General features: G+C 34.6%; 3 protein-coding genes across 12 annotated transcripts; 1 reads left to right on the forward strand and 2 right to left on the reverse strand.

Annotated features, from left to right (window-relative positions):
- Positions 1 to 103: 103 nt before the first annotated feature.
- Positions 104 to 6,892, forward strand: LOC114120460 (putative histone-lysine N-methyltransferase 1). 10 transcript variants are annotated; one of them, XM_050199527.1, is made up of 11 exons: positions 111 to 893; positions 2,004 to 2,217; positions 4,422 to 4,619; positions 4,712 to 4,909; positions 5,002 to 5,199; positions 5,292 to 5,489; positions 5,582 to 5,779; positions 5,872 to 6,069; positions 6,162 to 6,359; positions 6,451 to 6,648; positions 6,726 to 6,892. In XM_050199527.1, the coding sequence occupies exons 1-11, from the start codon at positions 786 to 788 to the stop codon at positions 6,890 to 6,892; spliced, it is 2,073 nt and encodes a 690-aa protein (XP_050055484.1). In that variant the 5' UTR covers positions 111 to 785. The 10 variants fall into 10 exon arrangements, with proteins under 10 accessions (XP_050055490.1, XP_050055493.1, XP_050055491.1 ...); XM_050199532.1 differs by lacking the exon at positions 5,292 to 5,489 and having other exon boundaries at positions 108 to 893; XM_050199529.1 differs by lacking the exon at positions 5,002 to 5,199 and having other exon boundaries at positions 108 to 893.
- A 4,860-nt stretch (positions 6,893 to 11,752) lies between these two features.
- Positions 11,753 to 12,658, reverse strand: LOC126549817 (uncharacterized). Its single transcript, XM_050200198.1, has one exon. It carries the CDS (start codon positions 12,656 to 12,658, stop codon positions 11,753 to 11,755), a length of 906 nt encoding a protein of 301 aa, XP_050056155.1.
- A 26-nt stretch (positions 12,659 to 12,684) lies between these two features.
- LOC126549818 (uncharacterized) lies at positions 12,685 to 15,476 on the reverse strand. The gene is made up of 4 exons (XM_050200199.1): positions 15,339 to 15,476; positions 14,243 to 15,280; positions 12,948 to 14,132; positions 12,685 to 12,897 (listed from the first exon to the last, which is right to left on the reverse strand). Exons 1-4 carry the CDS (start codon positions 15,474 to 15,476, stop codon positions 12,685 to 12,687), a joined length of 2,574 nt encoding a protein of 857 aa, XP_050056156.1.
- Between the last annotated feature and the right edge of the window lie 2,833 nt (positions 15,477 to 18,309).

Raw genomic sequence — 18,309 nt, forward strand, 5'->3', positions numbered from 1 at the left:
TACACAAATAAAAATAAATATTAACAATGATAAAAGATAAATTAATAACTGAGACATAGGTATGTACTATAAAATTAAATTTTGGAACATTTAATTTGAAAGACTTACAAAATTCCATATTTGGGTCAGGGCTACATATTTTATCAAAAATAATAGAATACAAAACAGATATAATATCAACTTTTGCCTACTAGTTAAAGAATTTACATTATCAACAGAAATTTCAGAAGAGAGTAAATTGACTGAGTCTAAGTTTATTTAATGTATTTTTAACAGATTATCGAATGGTATAAATGTATAATATATCAGTATTTTATTAAATTAAACTTCTCTGTAATGAAAATAAAAATTAATTTTTGCTATGTTTCGGAATTCCGGATGAATGATGTTTTTTTTTTTTTTAAACGTTCCCTACATTATATGGCTGAAATAAAAATAAGAAATTCGCATGAACTATTATAACAACCGTTGTCATTTAATAAATAATTGAATAGTTTGATTGTAAACAATTATTAGTGTTTTAGTATTCATAGTACTAATATAGTTCGCGTTCACGATATATTGAAAAATATATGAAAACGAATATTTATAAAGAATAATAATTATTCTTTTATATTTTTTGTAAGTTTATTAATTGATAAACAAGCAGACTTCACTGAAACCTGTCTCATCAGATTTTACGAGAAGTTAAAACATATATACGAGGCATTAGACCTTACGAAGACAGTTATTGTAAATTCGTAAATAACGACAACAAAATCGTCGCACAAAGAGTCGTATACAAAATGGCAGAAAAAAAGGGAGATGAATTGAAAAATACGGAGAAAGAACAACATAAGCTTTTTCCGACAAAGCTGGCACAAGACGGAAGCTTAATTGTTAACTTATTGCAGGTAGGTACAATATATGATTATATTTATTATACTAATAATAAATTCAGGGGTATTCCCATAGGGTATAATATTACATATATGTCGTATACTCTCAATATTTTTTTTCATTATTATGGGTATAGTGCGTACCTACCTATGTTCTCAAGTCTTAATCGATTTGCGATTTTAACTCTCAAGATATTTAAAAAAAATTTTAAGTATACGGCATTTATTCAAACAAATACAAAGGAAAAAACGAAATAAATTAAATTAAGTCATTTTCTCATATTACCTATTGTCAATTATTTATCACTGAAAAGTCATATCTTTACTTTTTAATATTTGTAAAGATTTACGAGATATAACATAAAGAGGATGAATTAAAAGTTAGATTTAAAATATTTCCATGTTATTGACACCGGCTTAACTCTTATGAACCATAAGAAAAATAATTTTATTGTATTAAATGTTTGTATTATGATATTTGATGATTTAGTATACTCTCAACAATTTAAAGGAAACACTTTTGATAATAATAAGTGCATAATAGTAAATCGAATATATTAATATTTACAAATAAAATAATCAATCGTACGAATAATTAGATAGAATACTTTACTGCATACAGTATCCTTGTCCATTGTGTCTTAATGGTTTAAGTACGATGTACAACGTGTAGCTATAGTTCGACGGCTTAAGAATGAAAGGGTTTTAAATCTAATTAATTTAAAGTTGACTTTTCATGTATTCAGATTAAGTTTTCAGGATATACATTTTAAGCTGAAGATAAGATTAGTAGGACCAATATTAAAAAAGTACAGAAAATGGAAAAGTAAAAAAATATTTGGAGTAAAAACATTTTAAAATGTAATATCTAAAGATGGATAGGTTAAACATAATAGGTAGTGTCGAAAATTAATTTAATATGAATAAGGGAATGTATTTTTTTTTACCAAAGATCATGATAAATTTAGCATATTTGACATTCATATTTTAATCGTCGTAAGTTATGTAATAATTTTAAATTAATTCAATAATAAAAAATTGTATACAATTTAACAAATATAAATAAAAATATTCAAATGTAAAAACCTACTTGTAAATTTAAACAAAAATAAAAATTTTGTTTAGTCAAGAACTATTGATAGAGAGCCAAGAGTGGTAGTTGAAAAACCAAAAGCTGATAACGCGGAATTAGAAAAGAACGAAAACATATTTAAGAACAATAATAATATTCAATACAAATTTAAATTGAATCCGCTTGCAAAGGAGTTCTCAATGACAATGCCGAAAAGCGATTCGAATGAAAATCTTGTGATGGAATTAAATTCAACTCGTGATAACAGTAAAAATATTCCTCATTTATTATTATTCCAGTAATTTAACGATTTTTGCTGGAATTAAATCGGAAAGTTTTAAAATTTTGCAGAAAGGTTGGTTGTAGGTTCCTTATTAACCAAAAAAAATTCGCCATCTCTCTGAGGTCCGGAAGTGTCCGCCATCTTGGAATTTATGTGAATTTTTTCATAAATTATCTTAAAAAAATTAATTTTATCACAAAAATATTGCTGAAAAAATTTACAATATATATATATATATGTATGTTTATATATTTTTGTAGCTTAAATAGGTAAATGGTGAAATCCACCCGCGCGTTGTAATATTTGATGAGGCGCGCTTTAATAGTCTATATACATGTTGCGCGTTTCACCCGTATAAGCTAAAAAACAAAATTTTTACGTTTTTTGCATGTACTAACATAGTAGCATTTCATAATTTATATTGTATACTATTGATAAATAGATATTACGCTTTATGTTTATAGACAAAGGTACACTATAGTCTATATTTTATTTAAAGTACTTGTACTTAAAAATGTGTGGCTAATTTTTCAAAATGTTTAGTTCTACAACGTGTATTAGGTATCTTAAGTAATGATTAAGATGTTTATTTAGTACACAATTAACAAATATTTTTTAACATAAATTATTTACATTTTTTAACGATTTTTTTTTGAAGTAATAAATAATAATAATGCATATAAATTATTTACAAATATTACAATACATTCTATGTACGTTTGCATTTGAGTAAAGGATTGCTTTGACCATGTAAAATTTCGTTTTCATCTTGAGTATCATATAAAATTTAATTTGTCGAAATTGAATGAATGATATTTCAAAGGTCCAAATAAACCAACGTATGTCCTCTCACAGTTCTAGAGTATGCAATATACATGTATCATGTATGCGTGACCACTGAACATTTCATCTGCAGTTATCGGCGTATAAATCGTACTTAAATCATTTTTTAAACCACTTCCTTTTTATAAGTAAATAAAAAATTCCTAACCCAACGATATTAAATATTATATTATATTATTTTCAATGATATTTGATCAATTTGGACTTTTCGCTAGTATATCACGAGCCTTACAAGTAAAATATTATGATATTATTATTACAACTTTTTTGTATTCGCGTATAACCTACACAGTTTGAAAATACGTGCCATCTCACCATTTTTTTTTTTTGCTTTTTGGTTAATAATAATGTATATGTTTATGTTTTTTATAAAGGAAGATTTTCTTCGCGTACCACCAATGAGCTTTCCACGTGCCACTAGTGGTACGCATACCACAGGTTGAGAATCGCTGCTATAATATACATAGTAGCTTTACTGTATAATGTACATTAGCTGATAAAAAGTAACGAAACAGGTATTTTGGTTCAAAGATGAACATTTTTTTGATGCGTAATGCAATACAGTATTTATAGTATTATTATTGATTGTGATAATTATTTATTCTTTGGTTATGTTCATTATAAATGCAGTTCACCCTAGGATAGTAAGATTGTTGATAAATTCTCTTAATATCTATAATAAATTATGTAAAGGTAATACAATTTGATCTTTTACACCAACATTATTTAAATTGATGTTAAGAAAATTATTTTAAAGACCATCTTCGTTAGCTGGTTAAAATATTTTGACATTTATTTTTCCAAAATGTCTTAAATCTTGCGATATTGATAATAAAATACATTTGCATTGGAGTTGTTACGTTTTTCGATTACAATTTAGTCCGCCTCGTAACTATACAAGCTACGCCACACAGTGCACTACCTATAATTAAAACAATCAACGCGCGCAACATCAAATATCACAACGCGAGGATGAATTTAACATTCCATCTATTAAAAATAAAAAAAATATAAATATACATATTTGTTGTAAATTTGGTAAGTAAATTATTATGTGAGAGTATTTATGTGATAAAATGAATATCTTTAAATATAATTTAAAAACACTGTAAAATTGCACATAAAATACGAGATGGCGGACACTACCGGGCCTAGGAGAGACTGAGACTTTTTTTTTGGTTAATCAGGAGCCCACAACCAAATTTTCTGCAAAGTTTAAAAACTATCCAAATAAATTCCTAAAAAAACCTTTAATGAAGCTTAAATGACTGGACTATATATATAAGAAGGTTTTAGTTTCATAATAGTTTAATCCCTCATTTATATTTTATTGTGAACTCCATAGTCTCAAAACCAATTACGGTTAATAATGCAGCATCAAATAAGAGTGATCATAAAAGGAATGAATGTGTTGAGAACAAACTTTGTATTCCAAAAAATACATTCAAGTTGAATCCGCTTGCAAAAGAGTTCATTATGCCAATGCCGAAAAGCGATTCGAATGAAAATCATATCACGGAATTAAACAATACTCGCGAAAACAGTAATAACATTTTTCATTTTTTATATATATAAGAAGGTTTTAGTTTCAAAATTGTTTAATCCCTAATTTATTTTTTATTGTGAATTTCATAGTCTCAAAACCAACTACGGTTAATAATGCAGCACCAAATAAGAGTGATCATAAAAGGGATGAATGTGTTGAGAACAAAGTGTGTATTCCAACTAATACATTCAAGTTGAATCCGCTTGCAAAAGAGTTCATTATGCCAATGCCGAAAAGCGATTCGAATGAAAATCATATCACGGAATTAAACGCTATTCGTGAAAACAGTAATAATATTTTTCATTTTTTATATATATAAGAAGGTTTCAGTTTCATAATCGATTATTCCCTCATTTATATTTTGTTGTGAATTTCATAGTCTCAAAACCAATTACGGTTAATAATGCAGCATCAAATAAGAGTGATCATAAAAGGAATGAATGTGTTGAGAACAAACTTTGTATTCCAAAAAATACATTCAAGTTGAATCCGCTTGCAAAAGAGTTCATTATGCCAATGCCGAAAAGCGATTCGAATGAAAATCATATCACGGAATTAAACAATACTCGCGAAAACAGTAATAACATTTTTCATTTTTTATATATATAAGAAGGTTTTAGTTTCAAAATTGTTTAATCCCTAATTTATTTTTTATTGTGAATTTCATAGTCTCAAAACCAACTACGGTTAATAATGCAGCACCAAATAAGAGTGATCATAAAAGGGATGAATGTGTTGAGAACAAAGTGTGTATTCCAACTAATACATTCAAGTTGAATCCGCTTGCAAAAGAGTTCATTATGCCAATGCCGAAAAGCGATTCGAATGAAAATCATATCACGGAATTAAACGCTATTCGTGAAAACAGTAATAATATTTTTCATTTTTTATATATATAAAAAGGTTTTAGTTTCATAATCGATTATTCCCTCATTTATATTTTGTTGTGAATTTCATAGTCTCAAAACCAATTACGGTTAATAATGCAGCATCAAATAAGAGTGATCATAAAAGGAATGAATGTGTTGAGAACAAACTTTGTATTCCAAAAAATACATTCAAGTTGAATCCGCTTGCAAAAGAGTTCATTATGCCAATGCAGAAATGCAATTCGAATGAAAATCATATCACGGAATTAAACGCTATTCGTGAAAACAGTAATAATATTTTTCATTTTTTATATATATAAAAAGGTTTTAGTTTCATAATCGATTATTCCCTCATTTATATTTTCTTGTGAATTTCATAGTCTCAAAACCAACTACGGTTAATAATGCAGCACCAAATAAGAGTGATCGTAAAAGGGATGAATGTGTTGAGAACAAAGTTTGTATTCCAAACAATACATACAAGTTGAATCTGCTTGAAAAAGAGTTCATTATGCCAATGCCGAAATGCAATTCGAATGAAAATCATATCACGGAATTAAACGCTACTCGTGAAAACAGTAATAATATTATTCATTTTTTATATTTATAAAAAGGATTTAGTTTCATAATCGATTATTCCCTCATTTATATTTTCTTGTGAATTTCAAAGTCTCAAAACCAAGTTCGGTTAATAATGTAGCACTAAACAGGAGCGATCATAAAAGGGATGAATGTGTTGAGAACAAAGTTTGTATTCCAAACAATACATACAAGTTGAATCTGCTTGAAAAAGAGTTCATTATGCCAATGCCGAAATGCGAACCGAATGAAAATCTTGTCATGGAATTAAATTCCTCTTGTGATAACAGTAAGAATATTTCTCCTTTATTATACATAAGAAAATATTTAGTTTCTTAGCCAATTTTTTCCTCATATTCATTATCTATTAAATTGCGTAGTCTCAAAACAAGTAAAGGATAATGATGTAGTACAGAACGGCAGTAATCGCCAAAGGGATGAAAGTGTAGAGACCCTGAGCTGTATTCCACCTCACAAGTTCACATTAAATACTATGGCGAAGAAAAGATCGATTTCGATACATAAAAGCGATTCGAATAAAGATCTTGTAATGGACTTAAGCTCTATTTCTAATAAAGGTAAAAATAATCTTCGCTTAGATATCTCAAATAATTCTTACAAGTACTTCGTATTATTAAAGATTTTAATTTTATAGTTCCGACACAATTGAAACAGAATGAAGAGAATTTTGGACAACATTCTTTTAATCACATAATGGATGTTCCACCAGAAATAAGTTCTTCACGGCGTAAATCAAAAAATTGGATAGTTCGCTTTTTTACCTATTGTTTAAAAAAATTATCTTTTAAAACCCGCCGTTAGGTTAAGATGCAGCTGAGATTATGAAATGAAAAGATAGAATAATTACAAAATTAAAAAAAATTTAAATACAAATGTACATCAGAATATTATATATATATTTTTTACAGAAGAGCCTATGCTTTTACATGTAAAATTTAATGGGTAGGAGCTCCAGATCCCCCATATTTATACTACCCTGTCTATCGTTACTGTAGTATGGCTTTGTATGTTATTGAATTCTTTCCATATCTTTTCATTTCGTAATTCTCAGCTGCATCTTATTTTTACTGTTATTGTTCGGAACGTGAAACAGTTACCTGCGGTGTACCGGTTCATATCGGCAAATGCGTGGCTGCAGTATGCAGGCCGCCCGGCGCCTATGACCAAGTACCGTTCGAGTCACCACGTTACCTACCGACCGACCGCTCATCGCTAGTTTGTTACCATTACCGTCATTGTTTTTTGTGTATCTTTTTTTTTGATCACGTACTGTCATCACTACCAGTATCGTTCACCAACCATTACCTCAAGCCGTTGATTGTCCAGCGGACTGCTGTCGCCTCAACACGGTTTTTATATATATATTTTGTTATTATTATTGTAGCTAGTTTTACCTAATTTTATTAGTATTTATTTGTATTAATTATTGCCCTCCGCTGGCCAGCACTATTGTGCCCCCTACTCCACCTAAAGTATTATTATTATTATTATCATTTTATTTCGAATAGTAGCACCCGGTGACACCGTGGCAAACATAAGTTGTTGCACCATTATTTATCTTTTGATTCTCGCATACCGATTATACAGTCCATTTCTACCTCCGAACAGTTTTGTATCATGGTCCTTCGAGCCGGATGTACACAGCAGCAGCGTAGGCAATCTCTGTCACATGAGCTGTCACAAAATCCATGTAGTTCGTAAGTCGATCTGGTACAAGTAACTTATCGTCGCACTCGTACTTGTCCTATTAGTGGCAATTCATTGTGATAACACTTCCAAGCATCCATCGCGTCTTGGGGCAATGGGTCATCCCATTCAACTCCCAGTGACCATTAATATTTCATAAGCTTCTTGAGATGAGTGGTTACGGGCGCTAACAGTCCAATAGGGTCGTAAATACGCGCGATTTCCGATAAAATATGACGTTTGCTAAACTGTATAGGATTAGTTTGGTGTTGATAGGTTAATACGTCACTATTTGGCTCCCACTTTAAACCAAGTACTTTGGTAAACTCAATTTCACCTCCGTTAAACGCAACGTTTTGGTTTTGTCGATGTTCTTTGGGTAAGGCGTCTAATACCTTAGCCGAGTTACTGGACCATTTACGAAGTTCAAACTGCCCCTTCTTTAGAACTTTTATGAGATTTTGTTGAAGTTGAAGCGCACTTTCTACACAGTCAGCACCAGTGACCACATCGTCCACATACAGATCGTTACGCAGAACTCGCTGAACATCCGAGTAGCCACCTGCTTCGTCGCTGGCTAATTGAAGTAGCGTTCTTATTGCTAAGAATGGTGAAGATCGTTGACCGAAGGTCACAGTGGTCATTTCAAAAGTTTGAATAGGTTCTGAGCTTTGAAATCGGTAAAGGAGCCGCTGATATTGTCTATGTGCGGGAGTAACGATGACTTGTCTGAACATTTGTTTAATGTCAGCTGTAAGCCTGTAACCACAACTTCATGTACCCTGAACCTGATGATTATACCCGGCAAGTCTTGTTGTAATTTTTTACCAGGATAAAGGTTGTCATTCAACGACTTCCCGTTCGAAGTAGTAGCTGACGCTTCGTACACAACTCTCACTTTCGTAGTAGTACTGTCAGGTTTAATCACTACTTGATGTGGAGTGTAATAAGCCTGTTCCGGTTCGGATGTGGCTTCTGGTACTATTTACATGTGACAGTCAAACAGTACAACAGTACAACAGTCCGGTACAGGGCAAACGGAGACCTTCGCGAGTACGCGAAATCCGGCCTTTAGTTTTAATTTTAAATAAACTCCACCGCAGTTCGCCGGAAAAAAATACTAGGACCCGAAAAACTTTATCGAGAGTTGCGAGTCGGTATTCCGTAATTCCGGCGTTCCACCATCCGAATGGGTACGATTGATACAAGACCAGTTAAGCGAGTCCGCCGCTACTTGGTATAAAATGGTAAAATCGTTAGGTTTATCGTGGAACCCAACGATTGAGGTTGAGTACCGCTTGTCTAAAATATTCAATGCGAGCTCGTAATTCTCATCACTGAGCATTAGATTGTTTATAAGTTTTAGCGGTTCACCCTCTAAGTACGCCTTTAAAAAACTCAACTTAATGACCGGTCTAAAAACTTCATTATTATGTACTAGTACATTGAACTGGTTGCGGAAACTCGTATATTCTTTTTGGTCGCCATTGAAGTGAGGTACTGGCAATTTTTCCACCGGAATATTGATCTGAGGAACTTTTCTCTCCATAAACGTTTGGTTCAAACTAGCCTCGGCAATTGACTCTGGTAAATGCTCATCTGCGAGGATTTTACAACCAATATATTTTTCTTCAAATGCAGCACGTTCTTTTTCTGTATCTATTCCGTCTGGTCCGCTTGCGCCGCCTTTACACTGTTGACGTATAACAACTGTAAGATGCGTTTCAAAATCGTTAAATATGCTTTCTAACGACGCATACATTATTTTGAATTTTGATCTGGCTGTCTTCGATTGGTCTTTTGTAAGTGCTTCACCGTCGTCATACACGCGTTGTACTTTATTCTGAAGACCAACCAAACGTTCCTTTGACCCTTCGTATACACCCATTGCAGTGGTGTTAGACAAAATTCAATTAATAATAATCATTTGATAAATTATTATATAAGTATATAGTATATTATTTATAAATTACTATCGAAGTCGATGACCTACTAACGAATTATAAATACAACGACGGTGCCGTCGCGCAAGCGTACTTTAATCTCCACGACAACTTTTCCTCACACGGCGATTACGTAATAAGGTCGCTGCACCAATAACTTATTATATAACTTAAATTTAAATTTAATTATTATATTATGTGTATCATACGTTTTAACTTACGGAAATATTTTTTTTTATATATATATACCCCGATCACTGTTCAATCTCTTAGGAACATCCTAGGTACGAAGGACCATGATACAAAACTGTTCGGAGGTAGAAATGGACTGTATAATCGGTATGTGAGAATCAATAGATAAATAATGGTGCAACAACTTATGTTTGCCACGGTGTCACCGGGTGCTACTATTCGAAATAAAATGATAATAATAATAATAATACTTTAGGTGGAGTAGGGGGCACAATAGTGCTGGCCAGCGGAGGGCAATAATTAATACAAATAAATACTAATAAAATTAGGTAAAACTAGCTACAATAATAATAACAAAATATATATATAAAAACCGTGTTGAGGCGACAGCAGTCCGCTGGACAATCAACGGCTTGAGGTAATGGTTGGTGAACGATACTGGTAGTGATGACAGTACGTGATCAAAAAAAAAGATACACAAAAAACAATGACGGTAATGGTAACAAACTAGCGATGAGCGGTCGGTCGGTAGGTAACGTGGTTTAAAAAATTACAACAAGACTTGCCGGGTATAATCATCAGGTTCAGGGTACATGAAGTTGTGGTTACAGGCTTACAGCTGACATTAAACAAATGTTCAGACAAGTCATCGTTACTCCCGCACATAGACAATATCAGCGGCTCCTTTACCGATTTCAAAGCTCAGAACCTATTCAAACTTTTGAAATGACCACTGTGACCTTCGGTCAACGATCTTCACCATTCTTAGCAATAAGAACGCTACTTCAATTAGCCAGCGACGAAGCAGGTGGCTACTCGGATGTTCAGCGAGTTCTGCGTAACGATCTGTATGTGGACGATGTGGTCACTGGTGCTGACTGTGTAGAAAGTGCGCTTCAACTTCAACAAAATCTCATAAAAGTTCTAAAGAAGGGGCAGTTTGAACTTCGTAAATGGTCCAGTAACTCGGCTAAGGTATTAGACGCCTTACCCAAAGAACATCGACAAAACCAAAACGTTGCGTTTAACGGAGGTGAAATTGAGTTTACCAAAGTACTTGGTTTAAAGTGGGAGCCAAATAGTGACGTATTAACCTATCAACACCAAACTAATCCTATACAGTTTAGCAAACGTCATATTTTATCGGAAATCGCGCGTATTTACGACCCTATTGGACTGTTAGCGCCCGTAACCACTCATCTCAAGAAGCTTATGAAATATTAATGGTCACTGGGAGTTGAATGGGATGACCCATTGCCCCAAGACGCGATGGATGCTTGGAAGTGTTATCACAATGAATTGCCACTAATAGGACAAGTACGAGTGCGACGATAAGTTACTTGTACCAGATCGACTTACGAACTACATGGATTTTGTGACAGCTCATGTGACAGAGATTGCCTACGCTGCTGCTGTGTACATCCGGCTCGAAGGACCATGATACAAAACTGTTCGGAGGTAGAAATGGACTGTATAATCGGTATGCGAGAATCAAAAGATAAATAATGGTGCAACAACTTATGTTTGCCACGGTGTCACCGGGTGCTACTATTCGAAATAAAATGATAATAATAATAATAATACTTTAGGTGGAGTAGGGGGCACAATAGTGCTGGCCAGCGGAGGGCAATAATTAATACAAATAAATACTAATAAAATTAGGTAAAACTAGCTACAATAATAATAACAAAATATATATATAAAAACCGTGTTGAGGCGACAGCAGTCCGCTGGACAATCAACGGCTTGAGGTAATGGTTGGTGAACGATACTGGTAGTGATGACAGTACGTGATCAAAAAAAAAGATACACAAAAAACAATGACGGTAATGGTAACAAACTAGCGATGAGCGGTCGGTCGGTAGGTAACGTGGTGACTCGAACGGTAGGTCGAACGGTACTGGTCATAGGCGCTGGGTGGCCTGCATACTGCAGCTAAGTATAGAACCTCCTTATAAACTAAATTGGTTGTTCTTCCGTTTGGGGCAAGAATGACTAAGCTTGTAGGGGAACTAACTCTGGAGCATGCCACATAAAATTGCCCATGTGTAAAGCAGTCATCACTCAAGTCAATCCCTGCTATCTTCAACGACTGCTCTTGCGACTTATTTATAGTCATTGCAAAAGTTACCTTGATAGGAAACTGCAGTCTTTTAAATTCGAATGGATAGTTTGATGATAAAAGTGGTATACGTGGTATAAACGTTGATTCTCCTTGAGCACAACATGTAATTATTGTTGCCTCAATTACATTGTTTTGGAGTGCTTTCACGCACAGTCGAGTACCATTGCAGAGTTTGGGTGGGTGGAAATTTCGCAACAGCATAATTGGAGCTCCTACTTTAAGGACTAACTTATGTGCTGGAAAGCCAGGGAGATTAAGTGCGTTGAGGGACTCCACAGGATAGTGAACTGCGTCATCTGTCTTCAGTACCATGTCTATAGACTTATACTCCATTTCTGTTCCCTTAAATAATTTAAGAAGAATTTCAGTAATCACAGCTGCCTTGTCATTTTTAGGGGTCAAAATAGCGCGCTCACATAACCAATCCATCAATTTGTTTTTTATATCGGCAATATCAGGATAAATTTGAACTATAAGTTCTTGTAGTGTTGACACTACTAAACCTAAATCCTTAGTGATAACCAACTTCCCAGTTAACTCGGGAAAATCTCCATTTCCTATTTTGAGTAGAAGTTCAGAGAATTTTCCAGCTGTGACATCACCTCCAAGGTGGACCCTCATATTCTTTTTGAGAGAAATTTGTTCCATTAACGGCCATAAATAAGAGCTTTTATGCAAGCCTTAACTTCATCTGCTGGACTTCCTCTTGGTATAAGTGGTAGAGTTTGCCTAAAGTCTCCATTTAAAAGAACAGTTGCTCCTCCCATCACTTCATTTTTATTTCTTATATCTTTAAAAGATCTATCAAGTGCCTCAAAACCTCTTTTATGCACCATAGTGCTTTCATCCCAAACAATTAACTTACAATTGCGAAGTTTTTTGGCTATATTATTTTGTTGTGGTATATTACACATTGGCGTTTCGATGTTAATGAGATCGAGAGGAAGTTTGAATGCTGAGTGGGCTGTCCTCCCCCCTCCAAAAGCATAGCAGCAATGCCAGAAGATGCAACAGCCAAAGCAATACTACGATTGCTCCTTACTTTTGTCAAAAGCAAGTTTATAAGAAAAGTTTTTCCTGTTCCTGCAGGAGCATTTAAGAAAAAAAATTTTCCAGTATCAGATTTAATGATGTGCATTATCCGACTATAGACATTGTATTGCTCGTTCGTCAGTAAGGCCTCGTTGCTCATTACTACCTTTGTTAAGGTATCCAGGTCGTAGTTTATCTCTCTTTGATAGACTATGTTTTCAAAGTTATTTCCTGTCCTTGTTGGCTGAGGTAACCCATAATTTGATATACTCTGACCTCTTACAGCAAGCACTGCATCTTCAATTTGTATCAAACATTTGTTGTGAGCCTCATCTTTTTGGTCAGCATCCATTTGTCGGATAATATCCTCTGAAATATTGTTTTTATGTGTATCCCAAAGAGTTAAGGGATCCGATAGTTGACAAAATACTAACATTACTGTAAATAGTTCGCGCAGCTTGGAAGGAGAATCACTCAAAGAAGCTTCATTTAACGTATTATTCCAGTGATTATCATCTTCAAGCAAACGTAACACATTACAGGCAGATTGGAATGTATTATAGAGGATACCATTAACAGTCTTTAGGTCTGAAAAAGATGTTGGTCCTCTAATTTTATGAAGAAGCATACGAAGATTCAGTATTGTGGGGATGGATGTATACACTCTTCCTAATGCATCGTCCTTCTTTACGGTCGGCCAGCCATCTAAATTCCTCCCCTGTTTTCTTTTTTGAAACTTATTATTCTTAAATACAAAGTAAGAAGGCACTTCCGAATAAAAGATGGTTTTTGCGAAAACGTCAGTTTTGCATAACTCAAAAAATGCTAAAAGCGTAGTCTTAGAAGGATTATTGAGATTCTCTGCCAAGTTATTAGGGGTGAAGTATACTCGCTGACCATTCCCAAGGTGGACGGCTAGATGAAAAACTGTAGGATATCGTTCATGAATGGAAAATGATAATATTCTCCTTACTGCTTCGGCACTGCTGATATACCTACCACTTGAGTACATTCTAATCTCATCCTTCTGGTTTTCTATCGTAAACGCTGCTTGGTCACTGCCCTTGTGTTCACATACTTACAGATATACTTAATACACTTAACATAAAGACACATCTCTACATCGATGTGACGATTGAAAGTACGTAATAAGACTGGGTAGTAAGGCACAACCCAATGGTTGTCTAAATCAAGTCCCTTGATTCTTACAGTGAAACCACCGTCATTTGTAGACTTCCTCTTGTATTCTGGGTATCCATCGTCTCCTGTCTGTGTTTCTCGGCAAAGTTTTCTAGGGTATCTTTTACTGCATGTATTTTTTTTCATGCAAAGAGCATTAGGGTTTAAGCTGCCGCAGGGACCATGAATCATGTTACTTTTGACGATGTCATATAAAAGATGATCTCGCTCGGGATCTGGTATTTCGGCACTGATGACATTATCAATTATGTTTGATGAAATTCGATTCTGTAGCCACAGTAAGATGTGAAAGTGAGGCAATCCTCGCTTTTGCCATTCCACAGAATATATATAGCACCGTACGTCACCAAATAATTTTCCTTTAGTCAAGAGTGCCATTAATTTCTTTACTTTAATATGAAATACTCTCGCTATAATGTCATGACGATCGTGCGGCTTTTGTCCAGAAAACAGTGCATCTATGATGTCTTTCCAAGTAGGGTTACATGTAAATGTGATGAATAGATCAGGGTGACCATGAACGCGGACATATGTCATGGCATCTTGAGTTCGTTCATGCATATACCTAGGTCCGCCCGTAACTGATGAAGGAAGTACTACCATTTGACCTAGATCAGTTGCATCAACATAATTCTTCCCCACAGCATCTTTGAGATGAATATAGTTCTCAGCTATTAGCTGTTTCTGATGATTCCTAATAAAATTCAACCTTTCAGTTTCAATTTTTGCGTATATATCGACCAAAAATTGACTGAAGAGGGAGCGGAAGTATACAATATGGTTAACTTCATCTTGCCTAATCATAATTCGGTAAGCATAAAAGGATGCCGCAGAAACTTTTTTTTCAAGAGGCAATTTCGTAGTGGGATTACACAATCGTATGCTAATAGAGTATCCGTCCTCGCCATGGCAAAACATAAGTGGATACTGCAGAGCGGCTCGATGAATTTCACTGATACGCTGTAGTTTATTATCGTGACTTTGAAGTACGATGTCTCTATTTTCAAATTGCTGACTTTCAAATTATCAGAGCTATTTCATTTTGTGTTGGCGCGTTAAAGCGACCAACATGAGCATTATTTGGTTTTCTGTCTGCACGGATGACCACTTTAAATTCTTTACAGTTCTTTTGCGCCGCATTAATCGTGGTCTTAAATTGATTGACATAACTGTTTTTTATGGAGCATGTTTGCAATTGTTTGACCATCCCTGGTTTGACGTCAGAAAAATTGGCGCACCTTGAGCGTACTTCCCTCTCATCCTCACCTACAAAATATACTTGTAAAAATTGGGCATTCTGATCAGGTTTATGCATGAGACTCCCTACCAAATGATACACCTGGACTCCCTACCAAATGATACACCTGGCCTTGAACTTTGAAAGTAGGCATAAATCTTTTTGTTACAATTTTTTTAGCCCCAAATGATGTCATTTGAAAACACCCATTGTATTTTCGTATAAGGTAAATAAAATGATTATGATGGGGGTGGTATCTGTCCATAAGCAGGCTGTTGAGAGGTTCCGGCAAATGTTCAAAAGATGGAAGCTGCACTTTGCCATTATTGCAGCACAGTCCGGGGATTTCTTCTTTCCATTTTAGAGCATTGCAGTATTTGCACTTGTGGTTCATAGAACCAAGAGCTATAGTTTTTTCTGTCTCATAAGCCAGGTCAGGATTGTACATCATTCCTGAGTTGACCATTATTTTCCATGGAAGTGTCAGTCTTTCAACTTTCCGGCGAGGATTAGTATGCTTATATCGAGACCTAGCACCTCTGCCTACCTCAGGATTATCTAGCTGGTACCTGGTAACTGCAGATCTGTTCACTGAAGGATTACAAAGTGCATATGTCTTTGCCACGTTTTGAAGTTGTTTTTTTCTTATATTGCCAGTGTATCTGGTACGGCGTTTTCTACCCTTCTTTAGGGATAAAGAGAAAGGTGATTGTTGTAATGTGGAGTCTCTCTGGGGATCAATATTTCTGACTCATTAGGCAGGTAGACATCAAAATGGCCCCTAGAGAGATTTTGCGTAAAACGCATCCTCAACACAAGGTAACCTTCAATACCAAAACGCACATAGAGCTGATAATTGCGGTTAACTTCAAAAACGTAGTGGAACAATTGTCCAGCGGCCACCAATTCACATAAACCACCATAAGTATATAATTGAGACATGTCAGCAAAATACTCAACGGAACTCATATGGTTGTTCCCATTGTTGTCGTGAGACATGATAGAAAACTCCGTCCAATTTTTTGTTACGTGGCTCACAATAAGCTTGCGTATTTCTCTGGCCATTTGCTCAGTTTTTCACATAAGATAGGAGAGCGAATTAAATAATCAGGCACCATCTCGTGTAATAGGTACAACGATGTGAGATACCATTTCCCCATTCACGTTTGAAAACTCTATGACAACGGTGGTTGATCGGTCAAAGGTGGGGGGTGAGTAGGGCCGACGGAGTTATAGGCAGCACGTATTCACCATTTCACGTTATCTTTGTACTTTGACCGTCTACCGCCCGTACCTATTGTGTGTTGCAATCGCGGGTCGCCGATAACTTCGACTATAGGCTATATATAATTGATTGTTATTATTAAATTGTGAATTCCACGTACTATTAGCACTATCAATACACTGAACAGCGATTAACAGTTGGAAAAAAATACATATATATATAGCTATATAAAATGTATACAAACTTTAAAAAAATGACTAAATGTATAATATATATAAATATATAAATATATGTATATATGTAAATATATCAACATATAAATCAGGTTGTTATAGCAACTATTTATAAACAAAAATTCCATCGTAAATTACAAATTTAGCAACCCTTTAAAATGCGAATTTTTAAAAATCCTTTCTTAGTGCGCCTCTACGTTGCTTAAGGAACCTCTGTACAAAATTTGAAGTCCCTATACCCAGCGGTTTGGTCTGGGCGTTGATGAATGAATCGGGGCGTTCTCCTATATGTATATAGATTGCGTATAAATGAAATACATGTAACAAACAAAATAAGTGGCTGAGTGTCGTGAAAGTACTCAATTGTTGATAGCTTTGGTACATCTGCCGTTGCTGGTCTTCGGGCTCCCTTATATACTAGGTGATTTTTTTATCGTTGAACACTTTGCATACAAAGTGTATACAAAGTGTTCAACGATAAAAAAATCACCCTGTATTGTGGCGCGTCTCTTGTTTACGTCGAGTTGTCGCCTTCTGAGTGAAACCAGGTGTCCTTGTAGTTGTTGTTGCAAAGTCGGACACGAATTTGATGATGTGCAATAACATCTCAAATGCATCATTAGTGCACTATAATTATTGATGCGCTTACTATCTCGACACGTGTCATGGTCATAGTAGCATCCGCATTACCCTCGACACGAGGTATGGTCATACTAACTTAGTCTTGATATCTCGTAGATATCTTATAGATATCTCATAGCCCATAACACTATCTTCTTTTAATGTTTCATTGCTTCAATTCATTTTGCATTGTACTCATCGTTCCCTCTTTGTCATTTATTTGCCTTTGTTAAACTGGAATTTCTCACAAGCGCTAAGTTATTTGGACTAGGGTAGGATTTTAAATTGCTAGTCGTTAATTTCCAACTATTCTATAAATATTTTAAGCCCCTGCTCCAGCCGTCTCTATTAATTTCCAAAATCCTTCCAGTTTACTCCGCCTGCTAATTCTCTTACATCCCTCTTAACTATATGTTTCCATCTTAATTTTGGTCTTCCCAACGGTCTTTTGCCTATCGGACTCTGTTCCAACAGCGTTCTTAGTAGAGTGTTCTGGCTCCTCATTGCATGCCTTACCCAGCGCAGTTTTCCTTTCTTGATCGTCACTACTAGGTATGTTATTTTCATTAAACATTTCTTGTAACTCTCTGTTTTTCCTTCTTCTACACTATCTTATAATTTCGTCTTTTATTGAACCGAAAATCTTCATTAATATATTCCTTTCTAGTTAAGGAATTTATTTTCATATGATTTTCTTAGTGCTGACCAGTAGAATATCACTGTT

The sequence above is a fragment of the Aphis gossypii genome, chromosome 2 (assembly GCF_020184175.1).
Source record: "Aphis gossypii isolate Hap1 chromosome 2, ASM2018417v2, whole genome shotgun sequence".
In the NCBI taxonomy this organism is placed as follows: domain Eukaryota; kingdom Metazoa; phylum Arthropoda; class Insecta; order Hemiptera; family Aphididae; genus Aphis; species Aphis gossypii.

Bases quoted from the DNA above. Each gene is read 5' to 3' on its own strand.
- LOC114120460 (XM_050199527.1), top strand. From the start codon at position 786: ATGGCAGAAAAAAAGGGAGATGAATTGAAAAATACGGAGAAAGAACAA. The intron at 5,780-5,871 runs GTAATAATATTT...TGAATTTCATAG, and splicing joins AAACGCTATTCGTGAAAACA to TCTCAAAACCAACTACGGTT. The intron at 6,070-6,161 runs GTAATAATATTA...TGAATTTCAAAG, and splicing joins AAACGCTACTCGTGAAAACA to TCTCAAAACCAAGTTCGGTT.
- LOC126549817 (XM_050200198.1), bottom strand. From the start codon at position 12,658: ATGAGGGTCCACCTTGGAGGTGATGTCACAGCTGGAAAATTCTCTGAA.
- LOC126549818 (XM_050200199.1), bottom strand. From the start codon at position 15,476: ATGGTCAAACAATTGCAAACATGCTCCATAAAAAACAGTTATGTCAAT. The intron at 15,281-15,338 runs GTTGGTCGCTTT...TTTGAAAGTCAG, and splicing joins GAAAACCAAATAATGCTCAT to CAATTTGAAAATAGAGACAT. The intron at 14,133-14,242 runs GTTGTGCCTTAC...TGTGAACACAAG, and splicing joins TTGATTTAGACAACCATTGG to GGCAGTGACCAAGCAGCGTT.